This window comes from Pseudochaenichthys georgianus, chromosome 1 (genome assembly GCF_902827115.2).
Source record: "Pseudochaenichthys georgianus chromosome 1, fPseGeo1.2, whole genome shotgun sequence".
NCBI lineage: Eukaryota > Metazoa > Chordata > Actinopteri > Perciformes > Channichthyidae > Pseudochaenichthys > Pseudochaenichthys georgianus.
Genome location: NC_047503.1, coordinates 13,286,365 through 13,298,711, shown reverse-complemented (window position 1 = coordinate 13,298,711; position 12,347 = coordinate 13,286,365). Strand labels below are relative to the sequence as shown.

The 12,347-nt window shown below is 41.2% G+C and overlaps 1 protein-coding gene across 1 annotated transcript in view; it reads right to left on the bottom strand.

The window, feature by feature from the left end:
• The window catches only part of dnah6 (dynein, axonemal, heavy chain 6), a 127,360-nt gene that overhangs the window by 36,759 nt on the left and 78,254 nt on the right, over positions 1-12,347 (bottom strand). The window contains exons 47-55 of the mRNA XM_034087682.2: positions 10,413-10,559; positions 10,206-10,279; positions 9,930-10,084; positions 8,948-9,179; positions 8,696-8,848; positions 7,886-8,026; positions 7,253-7,495; positions 6,901-7,068; positions 1,393-1,628 (exon numbers count right to left, since the gene is read on the bottom strand). Coding sequence (XP_033943573.1) covers positions 1,393-1,628; positions 6,901-7,068; positions 7,253-7,495; positions 7,886-8,026; positions 8,696-8,848; positions 8,948-9,179; positions 9,930-10,084; positions 10,206-10,279; positions 10,413-10,559 — 1,549 coding nt within the window. The remainder of the gene's footprint in view (positions 1-1,392; positions 1,629-6,900; positions 7,069-7,252; positions 7,496-7,885; positions 8,027-8,695; positions 8,849-8,947; positions 9,180-9,929; positions 10,085-10,205; positions 10,280-10,412; positions 10,560-12,347) is intronic.

Below are 12,347 nucleotides of genomic sequence, written 5' to 3'. Positions count from 1 at the left end.
TTATTGCTTTAGGGGGAATGATTTATTGTATCTTTTCTTGTAACAAATATAATATCAGAAGATGCCACCAGACTCCTTTGACAGTAACAGTTTTCTTTTTGTAAAAAATACAGGTATTTGTCATTTGTTCTGTTCTTTATGCTGATAACACAGTAAAGTAGTCAATGCGTTAATAAGTCCACTTGGTCTGAAAAGTGAAGTGGGAGAGCCTTAAAACGGTATTGTTTTCCAATGGCCAGCAGTGGGCGCCTCCACTCACCATTATATAGAAGACTATGAAAAATGTAATTACCTCAGTGAACATTTTCCTAATAAGTGTATGGTCTCAATGTGTGGTTTCAAGTATGCATCAATATAGCATGATTTATATTTTGTGAATTACGGTAATTTACAGTATGATAAAGCAGGGTTAGCTTGTAAATTAGCAGGTTCCTTCCTCAGCTAAAGAGGTAAGAATATTTTAAACATAGCATTGACTGATAGTGATTTATTTGGGAGGGTACATTTGATTGGCTGCCGCCCCCGCCCACAGTAGTACATGGCTTCGCTGACAGCCATCTACCTCGCACAACCCCACTTCTAAATACCTGAACTCTCCCTTTGAGGTAAACAGGATATTGGGAAGGATTGGTTTTTATATTTGCGGTTGTAATTTATTGTCTTCTGTTTGCGATTGTAGTAATGTATTATTTATCATTTGCATGTACAGCACTTTGGCTCGACCAAAAAGCGTTTTTAAAAATGTGCTATATAAATAAAACCTGATTTGATTTGATTTGAAGGATTGGATTTAGTGCAGCAATAGCGGTAGATGAATAAGTGATTACATTTAAGGGTTGAGAATGATGGGATGGGATGAGTGCTGAGTCATGGGATGGTGAGGTAATCCGTCTGAGTGCTGACCACAGAATATACGGGGATTAAAATACAGGCCTGCATCTCATACCTTTGGCAGAGTGATTGCAAAACAACACAGGAGATTGTGATATTAATGATGATGATCATTTTTGGGATTGCTAAAATGATGGCCAAAATAATGACATTCATGCCAGGCTGATGAAGGTGACTCAGGGGAGGATTGTGATTAAAGGGATGGATCATTGGGTGAAACCATTTCCTGTTTGGTATTTTTCTTTTTTCTAATCATTTATCCTTGATTGACATTGGATTGGGAAAGCATACCAGCATTCTGTGTGTATCCAACAGATTTTAGTTGGATTAAACTGTGTTTCTTAGAACAACAAAAACAAAACAATTAATATTGTTCATTTACTAAATGCTACATGTTTGTAAATATATAATTGTACAGTATAATAACCAGGACTTTAGATTGAAAGCCTGAAGCAATACCATGCATTTACAAATAAAAGCAGGATAAGAAAGCACACTCACTTGAAGTTGAGCAGGATGCACACGGCCTCCATGACGGTCATGACCAGGTCGGGGGGTTTGGAGAAAACCTTGATCTCAGAGATGTCGGCCTTGTCCAGAGAGCTGAGTGCCTGATTGGCTCCCGCCAGAGCCGGCAGAGCCTCGTCCAGGTCCCTCTGGGCGTCGTCGGCTATGGCCTGCGTGTCCTCAGCTTTCACCTTGGCCAAAGCCTCGTCCTCTGACACTACTTTACGCACCTGGGAATGGATATTTTTGTAAGATACACAGAGGTGGAAGGCACATTGACACACATTACATTGCTAGGTACTTGTTTTCACAAGAGACTTTTCTTTTTCATGCCTCCTTCAAATTATTTTCCAACAACTCAATTGTATTTTTAATGGGTTTTATTTTTCAAAGAATCAAAGGTCAGTTTTTCTCAACACCTGACATGAATTGATCAGTGGTAATACATGTCTGCAAAAAAATACATGATGAAGATAATGAGTAAGTTACACTGAACAATTTTTCATGAGATGAACTCAAAGATCTAAAACATTTTCTATATACACAAAATAACCATTTCTCTCAAATATTGTTCACAAATCTGAAAGAATCTGTGATAGTGAGCACTTCTCCTTTTCCGAGATAATCCATCCCACCTCACAGGTGTGGCATATCAAGATGCTGATTCTAAATCAGCATCTTGATAGCATGATTATTGCACAGGTGTGCCTTAGGCTGGCCACAATAAAAGGCCACTCTGAAACATTCAGTTTTATCACACAGCACAATGCCACAGATGTCACAAGTTTTGAGGGAGCGTGCAATTGGCATGCTGACAGCAGGAATGTCCACCAGAGCTGTTGCCCGTGAATTGAATGAGTGTTGCATTTATATTTTTGTTCAGTGTAGATAAATAAGTCAAAAATAAGCAAACAAACAGCCACAAACCTCAAGTTCTTTTTAATATCCTCAACTCGATCATTAATCCTTGTGATGCTTCTCCAATTGTGCCATCAACTACTCTCTGCGATACATTTCTTACATTTTTTATCGAAAAAGTATCTGCTCTTGCTAGCCTATACTAGTGCTACCCCAGATCCTGCTCCCTTTCTGTGCCCTGCTGTCCTCGACCATTTTGAGCCTGTATCCCTCTCTTCTCTCTCGGATGTAGTCAAGCACTTGCGGCCGACAAACTGCACCTTAGACAGCATTCTCTCTCGCTTCCTTAGAGATGTTTTTGAATCAGTTGGAGCAAGTGTTTTATTGCTTGTAAACACCTCTCTTAGCTCAGGATGTGTCCCAGCTGCCTTCAAACATGCCGTGGTTAAGCCACTACATAAAAAGAAAAATCTCGATCCCTCCATTCTCGCAAATTTCAGGCCCATCTCCCAGCTACCCTTTTTATCTAAAGCCCTGGAGCGAGTAGTCTACGCCCAGCTGCAGTCATTTTTAACCATGTATGGTATCCATGCAACATTTCAGGCTTTAAACCTATGCATAGTACTGCAACAGCCCTTTTAAGAGTTTTTAATGATCTGCTCTTAGCCGCCGATTCAGGCAGCCCAGCTGTTTTGGTGCTGTTCGATTTAACTGCTGCCTTTGACACTGTGGATCATAGTATCCTGTTGTCACGGCTTGAACAGTCCGCAGGCATTACAGGCTCTGCCCTCGCATGGTTCAGGTCTTATTTGATGGACCGTAGCTTCTCAGTGCAGCTAGGTGCCTTCTCCTCTGCCAAAGCCCCTCTTACCTGTGGGGTTCCCCAAGGCTCGATTCTGGGCCCCATCCTTTTTCTATTGTACATACTGCCCCTAGGTTCAATTCTCACAAAACATAATATCCCCTTCCATTGTTACGCTGATGATGTACAGATGTACCTGCCTCTCAATCAAAATGCCAACTCACTACAGCAGTTGAAGGACTGCTTAACAGAGATTAAATCCTGGCTGAGCCAAAACTTCCTCACCCTCAATGAGAGCAAGACTAAGGTCATCTTTTTTTGGACCCCAACCAATAGTCTCCCCGGTTGATATTCTGGGCTCCCTCAATACAAATATTCTCCCCTCTGTCATGAACCTTGGAGTGACTTTCAACAGCGCCTTTAAATTTGATAAGCAGGTTAGCACTGTAGTCAAGACCTGCTTTTTCAAAATACGACTATTGGCTAAGACCAAGTCGTTTTTATCTTTTAAAGACCTAGAAAGGTTATTAACACCTTTGTTACCTCGAGACTGGATTACTGCAATGCTCTGTATGTGGGTATGGATCAGGCCTCAATTAGACGCCTCCAGCTAGTTCAGAATGCAGCTGCATGTCTTCTTACTGGCCATAAAAAGCGTGACCATATCACCCCAATTCTGGCTTCATTGCACTGGCTTCCAGTTCGTTTCAGAATAGATTTTAAACTCCTTCTATTTGTTTTTAAAGCCCTAAATGGGCTGGCTCCTGCCTATATAGCCGAAATCCTCCATCGCTACACCCCAGGCAGAGCCTTAAGGTCGGCTGATCAGCTGCTGTTGATCGTGCCTAAGACCAGGCTTAAAACCCGAGGGCATCGAGCTTTCGCAGCGGCTGGCCCTAGGCTCTGGAATACTTTGCCCCTCCATGTGAGGTCGGCGCAGACCCTGGGGGGTTTTAAATCAACACTTAAAACTCACTTTTTTTCTCTGGCTTTTGTTTAATTATTTATTTAGTTATTCATTTAGTTCTTTATTTTAATATTTATAACATAACATAGGATTTCATAAAGTATTTTTAAAATAGTTTATACATTATTCGAATATAGGAATAGTAGATAGGATCACTTAAAATATAGTACCTTATATTTCATCTTTTTTCCCTTTAGACCTTTGCGGTTTATTCTTAAAAACCCTTACCCACCCCCCATTTTCCCTCTGCTGGTCTATGGCCTTATAGAGGGTAACGGGGTACAGAGTCGCTTAGATAAGCGGGGGAGTGCATCTGACGAAGAGATAGGTTGTTGTGCTCCCTATCTCTGTTTCTTATCCTATATCTAATAGAACTGCTCGGGTCTTGATAGATTGAGTGGGGAAGTTCATGAGATCTTTCTAGAGGGTTATCAAGAATAACTTTTATCCAATGACCTTTTCCCTCTCTGTCTGTGTCTGTGTATTCTCTTGTTCCGATTAATCCAGCCAAATCTTTTTTCTTGTTTTGTATCTATATCTACGCCGGGATCCGGAGTCGAGGCTGATCCTCTTACTGTGGTCCTGTGTCTTGGATTCTCTATCCTGAGTTCTGGATTATGTCGTGGACTTCGGGTCGTGGCTGAACCTGTCTCTGCGGTCCTGCCTTGGGTCTCGTCATGCTGCTTCCCTGATGGCTTCCACAGGATTGTAACTGACATCCTCGTGGATTCATCTTCTTATTACAGACACATGCATTTCCTAACATTCGGTCTATATGCTGTAAAATGTATTATCTCTTCGATTTACACACGGCATCTATTGCACGTCTGTCTGTCCTGGGAGAGGGATCCCTCCCCTCTCCCTGAGGTTTCTCCCATTTTTTCCCCTTAAACTGTGGGTTTTCTCTGGAAGTTGTTCCTTGTACGATGTGAGGTTCTAAGGATAGAGGGTGTCATTTTTCTCATACTGATATTCTGAACAATCTGTGCTGTTGTATTTGCTGTAAAGTGTCTCTACTGTAGGCTATTTTTATTATATGTACAGACCAAAAATCGTTTATAAATTATTAGTATTAGTAAAATTCTGCTTTAACATGAATGCATGAGCAATTATAACAATATTTTAACTGTCAAAAGGGACGTTTGTATCTTCACATATAATACTTTAAGTACATTTTTCAATTTTTCTACATATTTTAACTTAAGTAACATATTCAATTCAGGACTTTTTCATGTACCTGAGTATTTGTACAGAGTGATATTAATACTTTCACTTAAGTAAAGGATCTAATTACTTCCTCTGAAAAAACTCTTAAGCAATGAGAAGGAGTATCGAGCTTTTTCAGCATCTTATATAACTTTAGTTAGTTCTGTGTTCAAATTATAGAGAAGGAATAAGTCCAAAAAACTTGGGAATGAGTTAGCATTTTACCATATCTGGTTCTAAAATCTTTGAAGGTCCTATGTCATGGCCATTTCTACTGATCATAATTCCATTGTTGAGGTCTACACTAGAATAGATTTACATTGTTCAATTTTCCAAACTCACATTGGTTTCTCATACAGCATCTCTGTATAGTATGTGTATTCACTCTCTGTCCTAAACGGCTAGTTGGAGATCCTGCCCCCCCCTCCCTGTGAGCCCAGTGTGCTCTGATTGGTCAGCTCGTCCACTCTGTTCTGAACATCAGTGATGTGTTACAATGGCGTTAGCAACCAGAAAATGACACCAGTAATGACAAACAGATGAGAATGCTGCGTGGGGTCTGGGTGAGTGAGTGAGTGTGTTTGTATGTGTGTGCGGAGCTCCGCGGATTGGTCCATTTGGACGTCGTGACGTCAATATTCCCCGGAAGAAAAAAATGGAAAAAGAAAAATCTACGACGAGGCGTTCTGTGGCAGCATAGACACGTTAACACGTTTCTGTGTTAGAGTTTTACTCGCTACAGGGTGTACTTCGAGGGTTTGTGACTTTGCAGACCGTTTACATGCAGAAAAAGCTACATAACACACAAGGGGACGGGTAATAACCAGAAAAGCATATGATGGGATCTTTAAGCAAACTTACTTGATGTTGGATAGATTTAAAAAATAAGATATGTGGTTGACACAAGCTTGAGAGATTTTAAAGTTGTGTTCAACAACATAAAAGATGTCAGTATGTGCCCCACTCATAAATGTCTGAAGCATCAATGTGTCATAAAAATAGTTACTAAATGAGACTATTAAACGACACCACTGTAGTGCAATAACACTTATGTGCATTTTGTAGATTATTACAAACTACTACGAATGTAACTTGTACATTTTTATATTTGTGTCTCGATCATCACTTTTGCTGTAACTATGTACATGTCCTCTCTGTGGGACGAATAAAGGTATTCTGATTAGACATCATCACAGCCAACATTAGCCGCCTTTTGTTTAACGGTGGAAATGTGCTGCCATGTAAACGTGATGTGAAACGTTTATAGCCTAATGTAGCTTTCTGGAGAGTTCATTTACACTTCAACACAAATAACACTTATGGTAATGTGTGGAGATTATCCTGCTGAACAAAATGTGTAAATATCATAAACGTTCCGATCTGCAATATTCAAAATGAAATAAATCTCATTGCTTTTTGTCAAGGGAGAAATTGCGACGCTAACCTCAGGGTCAGTTTACAAAAAAACATCATCTCTGTACCACTCTATAACACCTCACTCTCTTGCACACAAAACGTACTCTTGCACACACAAAACGTACTCTTGCACGCACGCACGCGCACGCACACACACACACACACACACACACACACACACACACACACACACACACACACACACACACACACACACACACACACACACACACACACACACCCACACACACACCTCGTCAGCGCTCTCATGGTCTACAGCCAGTTTCTCCATCAGGGTGTCAACATCGCTGGACTTCTGTTTCAGGATAGGCTCTAGTGCAGACAGGTCCACTTTCATTTTGTCCACGAGCACATTGGTCTCCAGCAGTTTGGTCAGACCGTTTTTCACGCGATCCCTGGCCTATATAGAACCCCCCACACAAAAGGTATGTTATCCACATTTTACATAAAGACAAAATCAACAACAAAGAAAAAATTGCCATAACCACATCTAACTAGCTGCTACGGTATTTCCTCTGACATGTCAGGTAAAGATCCAACACTTGTACAGATAACAACTTGTGCATTTTGATGGGGGCACTTACAAGAATGAGCTGCTGTCTCTTGTCCTCTAACATGGACAGGTAGAGGTTAATGAGCTCCAGGTAGGAGGTAGGCGTGGTGTAGTATCTGCGTCTCAGCTCAGAGTAGAACCGCTCGGCCATGTCAGTGACGCTCACGTGGATCTCCACGCACATGGCGGAGAATCTCTGCTTTAGCTCCTCGCTGCCAAAGTCCACGTTCTGGAAGAAGGCCTGAGAGACGGAGAGCAGCGCCTCACGCGGCCACTGGACAAACACAATGTTTTTCAGGCATGTGTGTGTGATAGAAAGTAAAGTAAAAACAAGATTTGAATTTCCCATGGGGGATTAATAAAGTTTGTCTTAATCTTAGAACAAAGGCAATAAGAAATAAGGGGATTATAAATGGTGTCAGAGTGGAGAAGAAATTACATTTTGATTATCTCTGCCAGGAGCAGATACATATATTGAAAGACAAATGGAGTGCTGTAGACTCAATACAAGCAGAGCGATTAATCCTGACTGCAGGTGATCCCCATGTACCAGATAAAAAATGCATATATGTTCTAACCCTTTTTCCAAAAAATAACATAAAAACAATATGAGTGATAATATATTACTAGATATGTTCAGTGAAAAAGAGATATGTCAGCATACCTGCACAAACCAGTCAATCGTGCAGCAGTTAACCAGGGAAGGGAACATACGACAGCGGGACCTGAAGGAATCCCCCACTGGACTCATACACAGCACGATGTGCAGCTTCTCCCGGACACGAGAGATGAAATACTGGAACACCTGAGGGCCACACACACGCACGCGCGCACACACACACACACATGCAGAAATTCCATATTTCTGGAGGTTTGGTCTCAGCCGGCAGATAATATGTATCTGATGTTTTCCTACAGCTCGCCTCGGGGCACTGACTTGTAGTTCACTGCTCTTCTTGCCCAGACTCTATGGCTATTTTCGCCCTTTCTGGGACACACTGTGTATTTCTGTTGGTTCTGAAATGTTACGCAATAATACTAGCAGCTTTCAAGAAATGCTTTATGACAAGAAAAGATGACATATAATGAAAACGACATATAATGTAAACGACTGAATAATAATAAAACAAAACTATAAAAATATATATATAATAAAATCATTATAATAATAATTATAAAATCAGTGCCCACATCTATAATCACTACAGCAGCATCAAAGGGTCTCAATTATTTTCACTTTACTTTATTTGCATAAGGTGAAAACTAAGTGTTTTGCTTCAAATTCTTTTTTTTCTTCTTTTGGTTCCCTACAGTTTTATAGCCAATGATGTATTGATTTAATGTGAACATTTCCAAAATCAGAAACTCATATCTGGTAATATCTTACATAGGTTTATTCATTTCTCTCTAAAGGACCCTTGTACGTGTTCAATCTGTATGACCTTTGTTACATTGAATGTTTGTGACGGTGTACCTCATCCCTGTTCTCCTCACTGATTCCCGCCTCTTTGGCCTTAGGGCGGGTGGCAGCTAACACTTGTTCCAGCTCATCTTTCTCAAAAAGGTTGGGCACCTCACCAGAATTCAGCATGTTGTTGACATCCTCCAAAAAGCCCTCCACCACAATCTACAACAGGAAAGAGAGAGTGGAAACCTCTAAACACTCATAAATCATCCAAAGACTTGAACATGACAAATATCTCCTTATCGAGTCCTTCTATCAAACCTGAGTATCTGTAAAGAGGAACACCATGTCCCTGCCCTCCACGCCGGCCATCTTGTAGAGCCTCCTCAAGTCTTCGTGGAAGCTGTCGTAGCTGTAACCGCGGCTCAGTTCGATCTCGAAGCAGCGATAGCCGCACATGTGGGAGGCCAGCCGGGTGAGCGACTGCTTGCCGGTACCCCCCACCCCCACCAGCAGGGCGTTGCCTCTCTCCTGGCGGATCATCCGAGAAATCCTAGAAGATGCGAACAAAAATTATTATTATTATTTGCAAACAAAAAAAGGAGGGAATGCTGTGGTCACATCGTGTGAGTCATGTAGTAGTAGAGCTACAGGGCTTTTGAGCCACTTTCTGTACCTACTCGCTACTCATTTTTATTGTTAAAGGCAGAATGAGTAGGAAACAAAAGCATGCTTATTCAAATAATGCTTTGCATGCTCTAGAGCACCAGCTATTAAACTTGACTTGCCAAATCAACAGTTTTCAAGCTTTTGAATGAGCTGTTATTAAGTTATAACAGTTTTTCAGGCAAGATGAAGAAATATTTCGATGAACAATATATGATTACTTTATCCCGTATATTTGAGGATTTACTGCAATGTTTGGAGCTCTGAGGAGCTGATGGCTATATGAAGCCTGGTCTGCTTAAAGAAAACACATAAATCACATTTTTTAAATTATTCTCACTGCCAGAAGGGTAGAAACGGGTCCGCACTGCAAGTCTATTCATAGCATATTAAATAATCATTCCAATTAAAATTACGAGAGCCACCAACTTAGACCTTTGTCTACCCTTATGGCAGTTATTATAAAGTTACACAATAAACTACACACAGTACACAGGGTCCTTTGTAGACTTTCCTCTCTATAATGCACCTTCTTTATTTTGGGTAACCTTTGTTAGAGTTTGCACCACCTGCACCTGCCACCAAGTCAGAATTCCCCTTCAATAAAGTCAGTAATTGGTAGTTTGAAAGTTCACACCTGGAGACATGTTCGACGGCATCCTGGAAGAAAACCAGCTTGGTCTCCTTGGAGAATGTCATGTTGTAATCGTCCAGGTAGTCCTGGAGAACCGTCTGGATCTTTTCCATGTCTGTCAGATCCTCATACAGACGGTCTTCTTTCTCTGCGCTCACCTACAGGGCGTTGTTAGATGGAGAGCAATGGGAATAAGCAGATATTTCAAGGTATTTTATTAGTTGTTTCCAAAACAATCTGAGGTTTTCTCAATACAAAAAGTTGAAAAGAGACTTTTACCTTGATAAAGTCGCCAAATATAATGGGCTGAGTCACAAAGTACGAGGGTTCCAAGTTAATGCTGAAATATTTGCCTAGCAAAAAGAAAGAAAAGGACCAGTATTGCAAATGTGTGACACTTAGTGGTTCAACGCGTGCAATTATCAATCAGTTTCTGCATTTAGAAAACTGAGTTTTACTGAGGATCTTTTTGACCGTTTTTCTTACCGGCCATCTCAGAGACGATGGTGTTGAAATAGGTTTTATCTTGGTTGTTGATGAGTCGGTCGTGGAACACTCGCTGACACTCGTGGCAGAAGAGACGGAAGATCTGGGTCTTGTCTCGCACTTGACTCGGCTCACACTGCAGTATGCCTGGACACCACGGGAGGGAAGCATTATGGGAAGGAGATTAGTTGTATTTTAGTAACGTTAAATAATACGTTAAATGTGAGGGTTACATGGATACAAAGAAAAAAAAACACATGAAAAAAGTACCTCAAAGAAAAAAACAAAACAAAAAGGGTAATGCTGCATTTATGCGTTGACAGAAACATTGGATAATTCATGTGAATGCCACTAAAAGTAGGAAGAAAATAAACTATAGGTTACGTAACTCAGAGTAACATGAAGTGAGATGTCTCACTATGGGAACGCATATGCAAACAGAAGCATCAATCTCATTACGCCAATCCTGATTGGCTGGTGATCTTGACGTCTACGTCAGGGAATCCACCCACCACGACACAGCGTCATTCAAAATAAGCACCTCTTCTCACTTCGCCTTAGCAAGAAGGGCCGTCTGGTGAGACATCTCACTTGATGTTACTCTGAGACTTGGGGTTACGTAAGTAACCTATAGTTCTCATTCATAACACTCCGTTCGATGTCTCACTATGGGATATTGAAACTCCTGTATTGCTAGACATGCTTATCTTGAAAATCACCAAAAACAACCAGATCTTAACAGGTAGAACTCTGTCTCAACACGGGACCCAGCACTGCGCGGGCCACACTTGGAGCAGAGACATCTAGCCTGTAAAAGCGGACAAAAGTGAGCGGTGAGGACCAGCTCGCTGCTGCACAAATCTCTTGGATGGAAACACCCTTGAACAAAGCCCAGGATGTAGCCAGTCCACGAGTAGAATGAGTACGCAGGCCCGTTGGTGCCTGCAAACCCTGACTCGTATAAGCCAGAGCAATCGCTTCCACAATCCAGTGGGAGAGCTGTTGCCTGGTAACGGGCTTGCCCTTATGAGGGTTAGCCCAGGATACAAAGAGTTGGTCATTGCATCGAAACTCTTTTGACCTGTCCATATAGGTGCGTAAAGCACAGCAAATTCGGCCGCTGTTCCTCAGAGGAACACCGTGGCGGAGGAAATGCCTCAATGTCAATGGGGGTACATGAGCCAACCACCTTAGGTACAAAGGCAGGGTTGGAATTCAGCAACACTCTCGTTTGCCCCGGGGCAAACTGAGTGCATGAAGGATGTACAGAGAGCGCATGAATGTCACTGACTTGCTTGGCAGATGCCAGAGCCAGTAACAGCACTGTCTTCAGTGACAGGTGTTTCATGTCAGCTTCTTCCAGGGGTTCAAATGGAGGTCGAGTGAGCCCATCTTTTATGTGCTTTTTTAACGATAAAATTGTTACTCTTAGAAACAAAATTAATGACCTCTTGCCTTTGACCAGTATAGTGTTATCAACAGCTCCCGGAAACGTAAGTTCTAATATTACACTAGATAGTAAATTAGAATGCTTTTCAGCCATAAACCTTGAACAATTACATTCAATGATTCTCTCTTCTAAACCATCAACGTGCATGTTAGACCCAATTCCAACTAAGCTGTTGAAGGAAGTTTTTCCATTAATTAGCACTTCTTTATTAAATATTATGAATATGTCTTTATTATCAGGCTATGTTCCACAATCATTCAAAGTAGCAGTGATAAAACCGCTTCTTAAAAAGCACAACCTCGATCCAGAGGTTTTAGCCAACTATAGACCTATTTCTAATCTTCCGTTCCTCTCAAAGATTCTTGAGAAGCGGTCGCAAAACAGTTGTGTGATTACTTAAAAAACAATGATTTATTTGAAGATTTTCAGTATGGCTTTAGAACACATCATAGCACAGAGACAGCTCTGGTTAAAGTCACAAATGA